This window comes from Leishmania braziliensis, chromosome 36 (assembly GCF_000002845.2).
Source record: "Leishmania braziliensis MHOM/BR/75/M2904 complete genome, chromosome 36".
Taxonomy (NCBI): Eukaryota; Euglenozoa; class Kinetoplastea; order Trypanosomatida; family Trypanosomatidae; genus Leishmania; species Leishmania braziliensis.
Genome location: NC_009327.2, coordinates 1,500,107 through 1,516,436, shown reverse-complemented (window position 1 = coordinate 1,516,436; position 16,330 = coordinate 1,500,107). Strand labels below are relative to the sequence as shown.

Genomic DNA, 16,330 nt, shown 5'->3' with positions numbered 1-16,330 from the left:
CGTTTTTTTTTCGTAGATAAGCATCTGTGCGGGAATTAGGATCTGTTCATTCTGTTGTGTGCTCAGGCTAGTTGGAGACTGTGGATTATCTCAGGACGTGTCATGTGGTAGTAGATATGTATAGTGGAAAGCGTTAGTCTGGCCATATTATCATAGAGTGGTGGCAAGTGAATGTGATCAATGAGGGATAGGTGTTGAGATATAATAGAGGTGAAAGGGGTATGCGAAATTGGGATGTCAAAGGAGATTACTTATTGGTTTAAGGGAATGAGATTATTGGATTATGTGAAATAGTGGTTAATGGTATACATAAGGTCGACATAGGACGGATGTTATTTGATGATGTGGGGTGCTGAGATGTGTAATGTGGTAATAAGTAGATTAATCTTAGGGTTAGGATGGCTCGGGGACATATTGTGACAGTACTATATAGATTTTTGTTTGATATCTAGGAAAAGTTAGGTGTCGTCAACGAGGCTATCATACAAGGGGTATAGTAGAGCCAATGCCAAGCATAAGAGTGTTGGGGAAATTAAAGCGTCGCGCAGCAGTTGACTTTAAGGGGTGTGATAAGAGCAGTGAGTAAGTCAGTCCGATGTCAGGTCATCCTTTTAAGTTGGGGGGGTATGCAACAAGTGAGGGATGGTGTTGTCTTACACGGCTTGTTTTGTAGTTAGCGAGACAGGGGGGTACTCTTGAGAAAATTCCTGAGGCGGTAATGGACCAATCGGGGCTGGGGCAGGCATGCCTCAACGTAATTTCAGTTGGAGTCGGGCTTTTCAGGCCTTATGTGTTTGCGCTCTAATCGCGTGAGGCATTGGCACAGAGAGGCTAGCGGCAGTGCAGTTGATAAGTGGGTACAAGCGGGGCGGGGAATCAGGTTACTCCTCCGGATACTTAGGGAGGCAGCCGAGCAAGATCCAGCGGCGCCTTATGTCCAATCCCTGGAGGTATCATGTCAGTGGTGCTTTCCCAGACCGAAGTTCAGTTATTGGGGGACGTGGCATACGCTTCATTCTCGTTCCCATACAGCTGCTCCTCCTTGGGAGGGGAGGGGAGGGAGTATCACGGTGGGAGTCGGATGAGATGCAAGGGGGAGGGGAAGGAAAAAGAGAGAGCGAGTTGCACAAGAGCGAGACGGCCAGCGCCGCGTGGCAAGGGGGGCCTGTTGCAGACCGTTGAAAGGAAACATAACAAGAGCAGCTGTGGTTTCGAATGAACGTTTCTTCTTGTGAGGCCGTGTGCAGGAGGTAGAAGACACGGCACCCACAGCAACAGGAAAAAAAAAAGCGAGAGTAGAGGGGAGAGATGGGGGAAGAGGGAGAACGGGGCCACAAATGGGCGGGTGCGGAGGAGAGAGTGAACCCGGCTGCAATGAGGGGCATGTCAGACCCCCCCCTCCGCCCTCTCGCCTTGTACTCCGAAGCAGCCGGGTAGTGGGCCCAGAAAAAGAGACACAACAAGACTCTTCGTGCGGGGAAAAGAGAAACACAGGGAATAGGCGTGAAGCCTAAACAGAGCGGGTGGAGGGGGCAGAAGAAGAAAAACGCGTTGTACATCGGAAAGGGAAAGTGCGGTGGAGTGAGAGAAGAAATGAAATGACGTAAGACGTGCTCAATACGAGAAGGAACCATACATGACCTCCAGAAAGAGAAAAGGAGAGAGAGAGAGACGAAAAGAGAAGCAGAACAGTGGGGAGGTGGAGTAAAGATGTGAGTTGTGGGGGAAGAAGCATCATTGAGACAGAAAGGCCGAATTAAAGCGACGGGTTGGGGAGGGGGAGGGGGGGGAAGAAAAGGAACACAAAGAAACGAAGGCGTAGATAGAGTGCGGTTCCAAATCGGGTAACGATGAATACAAACACCAATAGCACACTTGTGAGGAAAAAGAACTAAGAGAATTAAGTGTGCATGTGCGAGGTAGAGCGATGTGTGCTGAACATGGATGTGTGTGAGGGGGGGCTGGGGCACAGCAGGGCTGATTCGCAGGTTCGCCGCCACGGGCTCGAGCACTCCTGTCAGCGGCAGCGAGGCATCCTGCACAGCGGGCTAAGGGCACAAAGCGGCGTCTTTTTTTTTTTCGTTCTAGTGCCTAGAAAGGTGCTGCTTTATGCGCGGCTGCGGCTGCTTCGATCTTCGCTTTCCGATTGACTTCTGCAGCGTAGAGCGATTCGGTGAAAAGAGGAGGCGACAGAGGACCATCAGTGTTGAAAGGAGCGCCAAGAGTCCTCATGAGTGCAACATCACCCATTGCCCATCGCTAGCGGTGGTAGCGCACCGACAGCACCTCCACAAACTCTACGAAATCCTCAAAGGTAACAAAATGATTGGGTGGGAAGAGAGCGCGGTAGTCAATGTAGTCCTCTGGCTGCAGAAGAAGCACGAGCTCGGACCAGTTCAGCACATGATTTCCGTTTGAGGAGGTATCCACCATCGCCTTGTAGGCCTCGCAGCACTGGGTTAGGTCGCCTATGAGGCTGCTCGGGGGATGGTGGAAGAGGAGATACAGCATGTCGCGGTAGTTGTCGTCGGCGATAGCACTTGTGGTAGACCCGCTCCTGTGACTGTGGCTGCCTAGAGACGAGGGTAGCGACAGTCTGTGATAGTCACCCGAGAGGCTGGTACAGCTGGCGCTGCTGCTCAGGGTGCCGCCCAAGCTGTGGGAAAGGCGCTGCAGGGTGCCATCTCTAAAGGTGTGAGCAGCAGTCAGTGCGCCTAAGGTGGTCGTCAGAGACTCCGCGGAGAAGGAGAGGTTTGTCAGCGAACCCCAGCGCCGCTCTCCCGACAATGTGAGGAACGACGCATCGCTAATCAGGGACGATGGTGGTGACGCCGTGATGGAGCGGCGTAGCTGCATGAGCCCGCCAGCCGCACGCACTGCCCCTCTTTGCTCCGTCTGCAAGCCCACGCGGAACCAGCTGTTGTGTCTGGCACCGTTCCACGGACTGGTCAGGTCGTCCTGCGCCTCCTGAGCCCCGGAATGTCGTGACCACTCATCGTCGTAGCTGAAGTTGGCCTGCAATGCGCTAAACGAGAGGGTATGAGGGAGGTAAGCCATCTCATCTTTCAAGGAGCCAACATCGCAGAAGGCTGCGCTGTCGTTGTCCACCGCCTCAGTACTGTCTCCTGGTGGGGGGTAAGCACCGTCTCCACTGGCACCGTCGCTTGACTTTCTCGGAGAGGCGCAGCTGCGCTTCGGGGGCGACTTTGATCGCTGTTCCTGAGACAGCTGCACTACTCTAGCCGCACCAGCAGTGTGGCGCATCACGACATGATACTTGCGGCTCACCCACCTCATCCACTTGCTTAGGGTTGGTTGAAAGAGAGACACGAAGAAGGCACCAGTGGAGCCCACCGAAGCGGCGTCGTCTGCTGGGGACCCCGAACATGCTCGTGCGGCTTGGCTGCTGCTTGTGGCCGGTGCCGTAGGGACGATATCGAAAACGTCACGGCAGTCCTCAGCTGGTCCGTCCAGCCCCTTCCACAGAAAGCAAGAGGGTAGCGCAGCGACAAGAGCGATGGCCTCCTCCCCTTTAAGTGTCTCAGGGCTCTTCAGTACGGCCTTGCCCTCGGGAAACACATTCACGTCCGCTGGGGCAGCAACAGTGCCACGGCGCTGCGCGCGTGCACACGGTGCCGATGAAAGGGACTCTGGGAATGACAGAGATAGGGGCGACAACGGAGATGATAGATCTGTCAGCTCCGCGGTTGGGGTACCACCGGAGGCGGGGGACGGTCCATGCTCGTCGAACCCCAGGGTGGCATCGGGAGAGAAGGAGAGGTGCAGGTGCTCCCGCTTCAGCTCCGATGGCTCACCTATCAAGTGCAGTGGACTCCCTGGCATGAATGCGGTAGGACTAGTGCCACAGTAGTCACGCTGATGCAGCGCACACGGGACCGAGACGCTGGCAGCGACGCTCCTATCTTCACATGAGCCCAGCAGCTGAGTCAACGAGGAGGGCTGCTGGGCAGACTTGCTGGTGATCATGGGGACAAGTGAGTTAGTGTACATCTCGCTCACTGCATCGGTGACCAAAAGTGCGTTTGGCTGGACGAGGTCGATGGATTGTGGAAAAGTTGAGCGGGTCTCATGCTTAATGCAGGTCCCCACTCCTTCACCTGGCACGCTGGGAGAGGGAGCACTTCGCTCGCCTCTATCGTCGCCATTGTGCTTGACCGTGAAGGTATCTTGCGCAGTCAATGAAAGGTCAGACTGAATATAGGCTGCAGCAGGGATGTTTTCTGGAGCATCCTCGCCCGCGTTAGCGCCACGGGGGGAGGCCAGTCCGTAGAGGCACGACTGCTGGTGTGCATCACCGGGCACCATCTCTGGCGCACACGTAACTCTGGAGTGAGTCTCGCAGCACGTGGGGTTCTCTGCGTAAGTGATCTCGGAGTGACCCACCAGAGTCGGTAGGAGAAGCCGGAAGGCGCCTTCTGACGTGGTCGCGCCTCCGCCGCCGTTGCTAGTGACATCCGCGGTGAAGGGCAGCGTCGCCCGCCGTGACATGAGATTAAATGGTGCGGAGGACATCGTCACTCCTTCCTTGGCTTGCGAGTCGAAACTGTCAGCGCCTGGGTTCTGCTCCACCTCGCCGCTGGGGGCGAGGGAGCTCCCCTGGGTCGCCCGCGAAGCTGGCGAGCACTGGTAGGGAAAATATGCTGCGACATCCACAGCAGCAGCGATGGGGTCACGCGACGTCGAGTTGGCAGAGTTCGCCCATGTCATGATGGCTGAGGTCTCCGCTGGCAGTGAAGTCAGGTACTGAGTGAGAGGAGCGTCAAAGTGGCTGGCGTGCCTGCTCGGTGCTGGTGCCGCTGCATTCACGAGTGTACATAGCTCGAGGAGGGTCGGGTAGCCAGCAACCCCACTCATTTCGCAGCCCTCTACAACGGTTGGCGTTGTCGGTAGAAGGAAGCGATGGATGGTGAAGAGAGAGAGAGAAGGTACGCCCAAGGCGGGAGAAAGGGATGTAGCAGAGCGCGAGAAGAGGCGGTAGACAGGCAAAGGCAAGGCGACATCAAACGCAACGAGATGCCACGTCTAATTCACTGCGTACGCGTACGCCTGAGTAGGTTAGTGCACCTGTTGATGATCCGTGCGTCGCCGTGGGGTTTGTCTGTGCTGGTGGAGCGCGCGTGACGAGGGTGGCCTATTGCGTGTTGTACGTATGGATGTTCGCCTGGTTAGAGAGACGACAACGACGCACACAGCGCTTGCTCACTGGGGTATGCTTTCCCGTGTGCTTGACCTTATCATTCTCCCCACATGTAGAGATGAGGCGCCAGACAGTCTTTCGGGGTTGGGAGAGGGAGCTTGGGAAGGGCAAAACGCGCCAAGAACCACAACGACAGAGAAGCGAGGAAAGGAATTTAGCGGCGAGCAGCACCTGGCAACAATTTGACTTTGAGGGGGAAAGGCGTAAAGCGGCAGAGAGAGGGTGCACGCCTCTGTGAGAAGGCAAGGACGTGCAGGGCGATCCACAGCAGGGCACATGTTTAACATGTCATGGAAAACAGAGTAAGACGCAGAGAGAGAGAGAGAAAGAGCATGGACAGGGAAAGAGAGCTACTGTAGGCATGAGAAAAGCCGCACGAGAGAATGCATGTGCAGCAAGGGTGATTACCACACCACTCCCGTAAAGCACAAGAACAGCGTGATTTCGCCGACGGAGTCGTCACGTTGAGGCCTGCAGCAAAATGTTGGCAACGGACAATAGATCAACACTGTTGGAAAGGAAAGTAGTGATACGTAACGTCACTTTTGACGCTCGCCGCCACTTCTGGCGTATGACTGCAACGAGTCCCACAAACACCGCATGTGCTACTGTTTCTCTCTGTGTGTCTGTGTGTGCATGCATGTGCCGAAGGTCACGGTAGGGCTGGCAATCACCTGCTGGGGAGGATCTAGCGGAGAACGCAGGTATGAAATGCAATAGACACCGAGGCACCATCAGAGACATCCCCAAATGCACCAGTAGAGACACATGCATGAGCGCGCACTGCTCGCAGTCGTGTTTCTCGCTTTGCCTCATGTCTGTGAGAGGCGCGTCGCGCTTAGTGCACGCGCGTGCATTGATCCCAGGCCATCCTCCATGAGCAATGATGCCGACGTAGCCGATGAAGGTGCAGTCGACTCATGCCCTGGCAACGCGCGGGATGCTGCTCGATGCAGGGCGCCAAGGGCGCGGCGCCACTGCGACTCGACTTCTGCAGCGGCCATCCACCAGAAGGAGCGCAAGCGGGTACGCGGGTTAAGACGACGCCTACAGCCTTTGCGGCGCCGCTTGCAGCCCTGGTGTCCAGCAGATGGTGCCTTGTGGGCGCAAAGGCTCTTTGGGCACCTGTTCAGAGAAGAGGCTCCTCTCTGTGGAGGCCCTCGCTGGGCGCACATCACGCGGATCGTGCGAGCCTGCAACACCCTCAGCTTTGCTTGTACTGTACGATGAAGGGCTGTCAAAACGCAGGCCCGCACCTCGGCAGCCGACACACCGCACGAAGACTGCCGCGCCGCAAGAAAGCGCTGATGACGGTGAAGCAACCGCCACAGACGACCTACGCAGACGGCCAGCGGGCGCAGCAGCAGGACTGCCACATCACGATTGCGCGCCACCGGTAACGTCTCCTGCACCTTCTCCAGCACTACACGGCTCCACAGCAGACCGACCTCGTAGAAGGTCTGCAGCTGCCTGGTTTTGGAGTTCAAGCGACCGCACAACGCCGTGGGAACCACACGGAGCTGCAACACTGCAAGAAAGCGCTGCGTGAAGTACAACGGCTCTCGATCCCCACGATGCACGTAGCGGGGATCACCGACACGCAGAGACGTCAGTAACGCCCCGATGCGCCGCCATTCCACGCTGACCTCAAGCGTTGTGTCATGTAGAAGAAGACCGCACCACGGGACGAAGCTGCCGCATGCATTCGACAACGTTAGCTTGCTCGGGTTACTCAGGTACCCCACCGAGGGCCAGCCGCGCTGCATCGCCTGCAGGCACCTCTCCGCCGCAGCGGGTGATGCGGTGGCAACAAGCACGTCATCAACCCGACGCAGCAGCAGCGACCGCTCCGCATGCTCGCTCAGTATACATGACAAAGCAGTGTCCACGACATCGGCGAAGAGGTAGTCACACAGGAGCATCGCCACCGGGGAGCCCTGCACAATCCCGACGCGCTGCTCAAACAAGCTACCTCCCGATACGACAACAAGGTGGTGGCGTACATGTTCGCTCAGGAGTGCGCGGACTGCGGCACCCGAAATGAAGTTCGGGCCGCAGCGGCTGCGGGGGTCGCCTGCGCAAGAGGCGGCCGCGGTAGCATGGGGCCCACCCTGTGTGCGTCCCTCCTCCTCTTCCCAGTAGATATGGCCGCGAGGAATGCGAGCCAAAACGCCGCACTCCATCTCCGTGTACGGGATGGTGCGTGTTGTAAAAGCGCGCCGGAGTAGGCAACCACCTGCGCGAGCCGCCTCACCGTTCAGGGCGTGAATGACGGTAAAGTGAAGCACACGGTAGGCGTCATGCTTCACCAGAGACGCCACAGCTGCAAGCACCCGCTCTTGTGGTAAGTTATCATAGCAACGCGAAGCATCGCTGCGAACGAGAGTGACAGTCTGCATGGCGCAAGGTGTGAAACAGGCAGCCGCTCCTTGCGGTGGGTTCGGTGAGGCCCCTGACGCCGTACCTGCAAGACCTTCGCATGGCAGTGCGTGCCCTCCTCGCACCTCTTCGCAAAAACTGCGCAGCTCTGCATATTCGTCTTGGTGGGAAAGGTTGCTCAGGCGGGGCAAGCCGTCCCGCACACGTTGCTCCTCTACGCCGCTTACCAAGCAGCGCAATGCATTCTGCAGTGCAGCCCTGTGTGGAAGGTGCGTGGGCAGCGGATGGCGAAAGCGACGGAAGCCGGTACGGTGGTTGCGACGACTGCGTGCCCGCACCCGCCTTAGCAGCGTCGCTGTCGCCGCGGGCAGCTGACCATCGGTGTCACTGCACCCCAGTCTGCACAACAAACGCGCGATAGAGTGTGAGTAGCTGTACGGACTCGGTGACCCACGAGCCATTTCTTTCAACGATCGAAGGGGCGCGCTACGCACCACAGCAATGGGTCGCAGCTTGCGCCCATCAGGGCGGAAGCGAACGCCAGCGTACAGGCAGGATGCACCGCCACTGTGGGTGGAAAGGTTGGCGTGTGCACCCCGATGCGTCATTGCACCTGCAGTACGAATAGCGCACCATACGTCTTTTGGTGCGGGAATCACCGCAGATGCCGTGGAAGCGACTGAGTGTAGTGACGCAAGCGCAGTCGTAGCCACGCCTCCACACGCGCTTGAGGCCGAGGGCAATGCAGCACGCTCCACACCGGCATGGCGAACGCTTCCCAAAGTCAGTGCCATCTGCGGACGGGTAGCACCAAAAGATTGAGTACGGCGCACCTCGTGGCGCACTAGTCGACGCCACACAGCCACGGAGAAAAAAAGAAGCGTGTGCGTATTCTTGGAGCTCCACGTGACCGTGAAGGATGCGCGCACCAGGAAGGGCAGTATGTCCTGCGTGAGAAACAAGACAAACTGAAGCCAAACCCGCTGTTGAACGCGTGAACGCTCATGGCGCGCGTGACGTGCTGCAGACGAAGTCGCTGCTGAGGACGACGTCGAGGGGCTCGTGTAGAACCCGTTCAGCCATGGCACCTGGGCCACAGGTACCCCGTCCAAGAAGCGAGAAACTGGAACGACGGCGTGGCGACCGGCGATCAGCCAGCCCTGCACTGCTCTCATGAGTGCATCGAGAACGTGTTCGCTACCAGCTGCGGTGATTCCCCAAAATGGCCCTTCCTTGGCCCCCTTCCGCGGTGCCCAGCGTAGAGTGGACAGCAATGTTCGCAGGTAGGAGACCACCACGCACACAGGGGTGGAGAGCCGCTGCACGTCCCAAGGCTCCACGCCTTGTTGCTGACGATGAAACGCCTCCTCCACGTAGCCGGTATGCTTTAGAGCGGCACCGCGAAGGTCCAGACGACTGCACTGGTCAAGAACGGTGGACAGGACGCGGCGCAGGTAGGACGGCAAGTCAAACCTCAGTGGGGTTGTCGGAGAAGCATCAGCGCTGCCCTGAGAGGGCTGTAGCACTAACCAACGAAAGACGTGCGCCACGTGACGCATCGGTATGTCTTCTACACTGGTGCACCCGGCGCCCCTCTCGCTGGTGCACACAGAGCAGCGACGTGTGGATGCCCCGTAGGCCGTCCTCTTCGGTAGAGCGGTTTGCAACACGCTGTGCAGACTGTGTGGATGGCGGCGAAGCCACTGAGCCTCGAGAAAGCCCGCAGGCAGCGGAAGTGCGCCGTCGCCGTCATCGACGTAGTCTCTGTCCGAGATGCGCACGCTGTAGAGTCGAATACGCGGTACATCAGTGCGCAGCAACGCGGCCGCCCAGGTGGCTGGTATGGCCGCTCTGCGCACGGGAGTGGCAGATGGGCCATCTTTACACGGATGACTGCTCAGAGCAACTCCTCGTTGAAGCCCTCCTCCTGCCTTTGCCTTCAGCAACTCCTCCACCGTCTCCACCCGCCTCTGCTTTGGAAGTGGCAGAGGTGCCGTGCACACGCCTGCGTCGCCGGCACGCTTCACACCACGTGAAGAGACATTGGCGCCTCTGTGTGGCGGAAGGCCCTTCATCTCCGATGACTGCGCCGCCACGGAAAACGACGTCTCTAACGCGGCATGTTTTAGTGCAGGTCCGAGCACCTGCACTCCGCCAGCCATGGCCTCCAGCTGAAGAACGATAGGACAGTACATTTCGATGAACCCCATCGCTGCGGGACCTAGACAGGCCGCAAACGATGCCCACCACGGGTGGCGCAACAGAACATCGGTGAAAGGTCGATGAGAAGTGTTGGTGTAGAGAAGCCAAGGGACTGAGGCACGCCAAGGACCACGAGCGCTGCCGCTCTTTCCAGTGGATAGAGAGGAGACAGAGGAAGGGTTGGGTCGGTCGGTAAGGCTGCCTCGCTTCACACATGTATCGTGAGCTGTTGCTACCACCGGCTGATGGGCCAGCGGCTGCCGAAGCCACCCGAGGCCTGTGGCAGATGCACCGCAGCCCGAAGCCAGTGTCGCTGGTGTTGTGCATGCGGGTGCCGTGATAGGTGGAGGGGGAGATGAGGCGTGCAACGCTACGTACACGACGACCAGGAACGACTGGTTGGGCGGCAGCACCACATCATGTAAAGCGCGAAACCTGGCAGCACTTGGTGTCTCTGCCTCTGTGGTTGCTCTCGGTGGAGATGCAGCCTCTACAGAGAAGGTGAGACGAAGACCAAAGTACTGTTCCAGGAAAGATTTGAGTGACAACGGGCCGACAAAGCCCAGGATAGATGGAAACGAGGAAGACATTGATTGCGGTGGTCCATGAACGAGACGTGAAGACGACACGAGGAGTAGCGAGAGAGGCGAAGAGGGATGAGGGGAAACAAAGAAACAAGCCTGGCAGGATAACAGGAAGAACTAGAGCGGGGTGCGGATGAGGCCCTACGAGAAACAAGCCAACGACGGTTTCGCAATTTTGTCCTCCATAAAATGTCTGGAGAGTTTTTTGTCCTCTGTGGCACTTTCGGGGGGAGGCTATGACGTGTGATATATAAAGCGGAAATTGGGGGAGTATTGTGAGTGGGCCATTCCACTTCTTGTGCTTGGGGTAGGGGGTCGCAACATGGCAGGGGTGGGTAAAGAGCGCACTCTATACGTGTACGGGGGTGAGGACAAGAAGGGGCGAAAGGGTGGCAAGTGAGCGGCATCAGTGCCACTCCGAAAGGGAACAGGGGATGTGCTGCAAGGGCAGAAGACTTGAGAGACGATCAGGTGGAAGCAACAACGACTCCCCGCTCTCAAACAGGGCTACGCCTGTGTTCCGCCAGTGGGTGCTGGCTGCGCCCACGCCGCCAGTGGTAATCAGCCCGTGGCGCGCGGGATAAGGAGCCTCTTTCGGTTTGTCTGTATGCACACTTTGTACTCCCTCCAGTTTTTCTCTACCGCAGCACATCGCCCTCAGCCGTGTTGCGGAGATGCGAAAATGGTCATGGTCAGAGCGGCGGCGCAGAGGGTAGCCAACCTACCTCAGGCTAAAAAAGAGGACGACACACTACCGACATCATCCATGCAAAGACTTCCATTCCCTTCCACACCACCGCAGAATTGTACACGTGAGAAGCCATACACGAGTGCACGCTGCTTTGATGGTGTTTCCCCCCGCCAATACCTCACGCATGGCGATCCTTAATGCGCTGACCCCTCGATAGGGATGCGGCGACACTGGCTTTCATTTTCCCGCTCCCACTATCCCTCACGCTGCAGCCGACCGACCGCTACGCGCTACGTACGCGGCGTGGGAGCGGATCAGAATGTCCATCTCCTCCACCATCACCCGCACCTTTGAGGCCGCCATCGAAATCAGCGCCACCAGCGACAGACCAATAACCCCTGTCAGGGTGGGCTGCCCCATGGCTGCTAGGAAGCTGCGCAGAAAGAGTATCGGCGGCTTCTGCTCCAGATCGTAGCGCGAAAAAGTGGCCAGCAGGATGTTTGCGGTGGAGGAAAAGATGACGGAGAGCGACATGCCCATCAGCAATGCGCCAAGTGCCAAGCGGAAGAAGCCGCCCGCAAGGATGCTCGCTGCGCCGTACAACAGCACCGCACCAGAGGCGAGAATGAAGATGGCGGCCGCAGCCGCGATGATAAGCATCATCCAGATGTGAGCGTATAGGAAAGCTAAAAAGCGGGGAGCTAGAGCAACACCATACAACTACAGTAAGGGAAAAGAATACACCAGACCCAAGCCTCTGCTGTGGATAGGGCGATCAGGGGTCCTTGTACACGCGCGTGAGTTTGTGGAAAAGGGAGGGGGGTACTCAGACTTCGGTGTGTTGCTGCCGCCGCCCTGCAAAGAAGGGAGTGTGAACGTGCTTCCTGTGAATGCCTCCTCTGATACGAGGTACGCAGGCTCTCGCGGATTACTCTGCAATGCTTACGTCCCCTACTAGACAAGGACAAAAGTGAAAAAGGAAAGCGCAACCAGTGCAACAGTGGTGATACCCTTTTTCAACACTAAAATGGGAAGAAGGGGAGGGGGGTATAGCGTAGGAAGGAGAAGAAGAGTGCCCACAACTAGGGAAAGATGGCGATCTGCGCTGCGTCTCCCGTCGCTTAGTGCTACAAGTCTACTTGAAGCGAACCACAGAAGTGGTGTGTGGCAGGTGTGAGCGTGCGCGTGCCTGAGATTTGAGGTAGTGAAGGGGTGCAAACGAAGAAGCACAGCTCGTTCTATGCAGATAGTATTAGAGAGAGGGGCAGATGGGGGAGAGATGACGTGCAGCAAAGCGATGGCGAAACATGTTTCATGGGAAGCGCAGAGAAAGTGCGTGGATCGTTTCATGACCGCTACTGCGTAGTTCCCTGCAACAGCGAACCAGTAAGGGTACGGGAAGGGGTCCACAGAGAGAGCGTGTAGCTCGATCGTCTTGATTGCCCACGCACTTCAACTCTTTTTCCCCTGCGCAGCCTCTACTTCTCGACGGCAATGAATCACCGCAATACTGCGGGCAGTCGCTTTTTTCTTCGCCCCCTCCCCTCCCCTATTGCCGGCTATTGACTTCACCTTGCTCGTCAGCCCTCAATTTTGCTGTTCTGGCATCACACCACTCTCATGGCTGCTTGTGTGTGTGGGGTTGGGGGGTGTTTGGTGAATTTTGCTTTTTGCTCGCTCCTCCTTTCTCGTGCGATGGTGCTTTAGTCTGACGGACGAGGCACAATTGAACTGCTTTGTTGTTTCCAATATCCCCCCTTTTCTATTATTTTTCATTTGGCTTTCCCTCTCCTTAGCTCATTTTAGGGGAGAGGTGGTGAAGGAGAAACAGTGATGATGCGTAAGTTGCTCGTTTTCCTTTCTCCATCGTCGCCTGTTAGGGCGTGCGTAGGTGTGCGCCTCGCTTGCTAAGCACACGCGCACGCACACACGCACACACACACACACACAACAGAAAAAATAAAGGTCCACCTTAGAGAAACAAGTAATATTTAAAGGGAGAAAGCCGACGACGGGGGCAGCTGACAAGCCATGCGTAAACGCAAAGAAAAGGCATGTCACGCGCAGCATCCAAACGAGTGTCTCGCACACTTCTGTCAAGAGAGCACGGCGAAGTCAATGAGGGAAGGTAGAGAAGGAAGGTGATGCAGACAGGAGGGGGGCTGTGAGCCTGTGCTTTTTCTTTGTGGGTGGGTGGGTGGGTGTACTTCTTGGCAAAAAAAAAAAAACAAGGGAGAATGGGAGGCACACAGATCAGACACAAAGCCGGCAAGGGTGGAGTTTCTTTTCACGTTATACGCGTCTGTGCGTCGGTGAATGCACCACCGCTTGCTGCCTACCACTCCCTTGTGTAGAGAGGGACACAATCGCAGTACGCATTGCAGGTGTGGCGCTTCCCGTTACTGCCCCAAAAACCCTCTAAATAGTCACACATCCACAGCACTACACACACACACACACGCATACGTAGCCTCATCCTTGATCTCAGCACTGCCGCCCCTGCATCCCGCTGTCTTTTCCGCATCTGGCGACGAAAAGCGGATAAGTACACATAAAAGGTTTCAACGGGGCGAAGATTCGTAAAGGAAAAGGGGGGAGTAAAAAAAAAAAATAAACATAAAATAAAACAGTTAAGGCCAGACTTTGAGCAACGTGTAAATGCGTGGTGGTGTGTTCGCTGGAGCCCTATTTTGCGAAACGGGATCCCTGGGCGAAGAATGAACCAAGCAGAAACCGAAATCCGATAGTCGACAAAGGAGGGAGCGATACACACATGCGACGATAGACACACGAACGCACAGAAAGGCGCGGATGCCTGGCCGCGATACCCCCCCCCCCTCACACACACACACACACACGTCACTTCATGCAGAGTGCGCTACCACGCACTCTTCCCTCTCAGCCTCTCTCTTGGAAAGACACATATCGGAAAGGGGAAAGATGAGTGACCGTACACGAGTATCATCACAGAGAAAAGGGAAAGAGAAGGTGTACCAGTCACAGCTATGGGTGAAGAGAGAGAGAGAGAGAGCAACAGCGGGAGGCAAGGTAACAGAATCCGGTTAGTTACCTGTCCGGGCAACTGTCCATTGCCACCCTTCCCACCGCCCGCAGTCTACCTCACAGCTGAACTGGTGAGCTTCTCTTGTTCTTGTACCTTTTTTTTTCGTCGTTTCTTGTGTCTCGTCGAGGGGTGTCTGCAGGAGGCTACACCCACTGGCACGGACGGATGCCCAGCGGTAGCATGCGGTATACATACAAGACAGCCTTGAGTAGAGAAGAAGCGAAAAGGAAAGGGAGGTGGTGGAAAGAGTGAGCAAAGGGGAAGAGAAACGAACCAGAGAAGGAGGAAGAGCAGCAAAGCTGACTGTACTGTCGTTTCATGATTGTAGCGTCTGCATGCCCACACGCGGTGACAGTGTAGCGTCACGCAGTGCTTTCCTCGAACACCCCCCCCCCACCATTGCGTTTCTTTATGCTCCTTCTCAAGCATCCACGCGCCCCTCTCGTACTCCCCAGGCTTTCTCGTTGATCGGCGCACGCGGCTAGTAGCGGTAGTGGTCCGGCTTGAACGGGCCGTCGACCGGGCAGTTGATGTATTCAGCCTGCTTCGGGGTCAGCTTCGTCAGCTTGGCGCCGACGTGGGCCAGGTGAAGGGCGGCGACCTTTTCATCTAGGGTCTTGGGCAAGAAGAACACGCCGGCTTTGTCACCGCGCGGGTACCTGTCGGTGTCACGGTTGCTCCAGAGCTCGATCTGAGCCAGCACCTGGTTCGTGAAAGAGTTGGACATCACGAAGGACGGGTGGCCGTTGGCGCAGCCAAGGTTGACCAGGCGGCCCTTAGCCAGCAGGATGATGTGGCGCCCGCTCTCCATGGTGTAGCGGTCCACCTGAGGCTTGATCTCCACATGCTCCTTAGCGTTGGCCTGCAGCCACTCCACCTGGATCTCCGTGTCGAAGTGGCCAATGTTGCACACAATAGCGTCATCTCGCATATGCGGGAAGTGTGCAGAGGTGAGGATGTCATCGTTGCCGGTCGTCGTCACGAAGATGTGGGCATCGGCCATGACGTCCTCGACCAGAGCGACCTGATACCCCTCCATCGCGGCCTGCAGGGCGTTGATCGGGTCCACCTCCGTCACCACGACGCGAGCGCCGAACGCGCGTAGGGCGGCGGCACAGCCTTTACCCACATCACCGTATCCGCACACGCAGCACGTCTTGCCGGCAATCATGACATCAGTGGCGCGCTTGATGCCATCCACCAGGGACTCTCGGCATCCGTAGAGGTTGTCGAACTTGCTCTTCGTCACGCTGTCGTTGACGTTGATGGCGGAGATGGGGAGCGTGCCTTTGCTCAGGCGCTTGTACAGGTTCTTCACGCCCGTCGTGGTCTCCTCGGAGATACCAACGATCTTGGGCACGAGCTCAGGGTGTTGGTCGATCACTAAGTTCGTTAGGTCACCACCGTCGTCAAGGATCATGTTCGGCAGACCGTCACCGCTGAAGCCCTTCAGTGTTTGGGCGATGCACCACAGGTACTCCTCATCCGTCTCGCCCTTCCACGCAAACACCGGCACGCCAGCCTTGGCGATGGCCGCGGCGGCGTTATCCTGGGTAGAGAAGATGTTGCAAGAGGACCATCGCAGCTCCGCACCGAGGGCCTTGAGGGTCTCAATCAGTACAGCAGTCTGCACGGTCATGTGCAGGCATCCCGCGATCTTGGCGCCTTTCAGTGGCTGCGAAGGGCCGTACTCGCGGCGCAGCTCCATCAGACCGGGCATCTCGTTTTCGGCCAGCTCGATCGCCTTGCGGCCCCATTCCGCGAGGCTGATGTCCTTCACCTTGTAGTCCGTCATGATTACCGTGCGACTGAAACGAGGAAAGAACAGAAAAGAAGGAGTGAAGGTGCTTCAGGTGGCAGTCGTGGACAGCTGAGAGTACAGTGAAGAAAAAAAAAGAAGTGAGGAAAAGAGGGAGATATGAAGAGAGACTTTCTTTTTGTGCTCTTTCGTTGCCGAGAAGAAACGCGTGACGGGAGGGGGGGCAAGGCGCGATAATTCGCAAGCATAAAAAGGAGTGAGTAGGGGGGTGTCGCGGAAGCGACAAGCGAATCGAGGAGGAGGTCGGAAACAGCGTGGGTGCAGAGAAAAAGAGGTGGGGAGATGGAAAGGTGGAGTAGAGATGGAAAAAAAAAATCAGGGGAAAAGGAGATAAAAGGAGAAGCGGCACGTGGCAGAAGAGCGTATCGAGGAT

The 16,330-nt window shown here is 56.9% G+C and overlaps 4 protein-coding genes across 4 annotated transcripts; all 4 read right to left on the bottom strand.

Moving 5' to 3' along the window:
* Positions 1-2,259: 2,259 nt before the first annotated feature.
* On the bottom strand, positions 2,260-4,875 carry LBRM_35_4180 (hypothetical protein, unknown function; the record flags this gene model as incomplete). The annotated part of the gene is made up of 1 exon (XM_001568987.2): positions 2,260-4,875. One exon carries the CDS (start codon positions 4,873-4,875, stop codon positions 2,260-2,262), a length of 2,616 nt encoding a protein of 871 aa, XP_001569037.2.
* Positions 4,876-6,030: 1,155 nt separating this feature from the next.
* LBRM_35_4170 (putative telomerase reverse transcriptase) lies at positions 6,031-10,389 on the bottom strand (the record flags this gene model as incomplete). Its single annotated transcript, XM_001568986.2, has 1 exon — positions 6,031-10,389. One exon carries the CDS (start codon positions 10,387-10,389, stop codon positions 6,031-6,033), a length of 4,359 nt encoding a protein of 1,452 aa, XP_001569036.2.
* A 946-nt stretch (positions 10,390-11,335) lies between these two features.
* On the bottom strand, positions 11,336-11,737 carry LBRM_35_4160 (conserved hypothetical protein; the record flags this gene model as incomplete). Its single annotated transcript, XM_001568985.1, has 1 exon — positions 11,336-11,737. One exon carries the CDS (start codon positions 11,735-11,737, stop codon positions 11,336-11,338), a length of 402 nt encoding a protein of 133 aa, XP_001569035.1.
* Positions 11,738-14,619: 2,882 nt separating this feature from the next.
* LBRM_35_4150 (S-adenosylhomocysteine hydrolase) lies at positions 14,620-15,933 on the bottom strand (the record flags this gene model as incomplete). Its single annotated transcript, XM_001568984.1, has 1 exon — positions 14,620-15,933. The coding sequence occupies one exon, from the start codon at positions 15,931-15,933 to the stop codon at positions 14,620-14,622; it is 1,314 nt and encodes a 437-aa protein (XP_001569034.1).
* Positions 15,934-16,330: the final 397 nt, after the last annotated feature.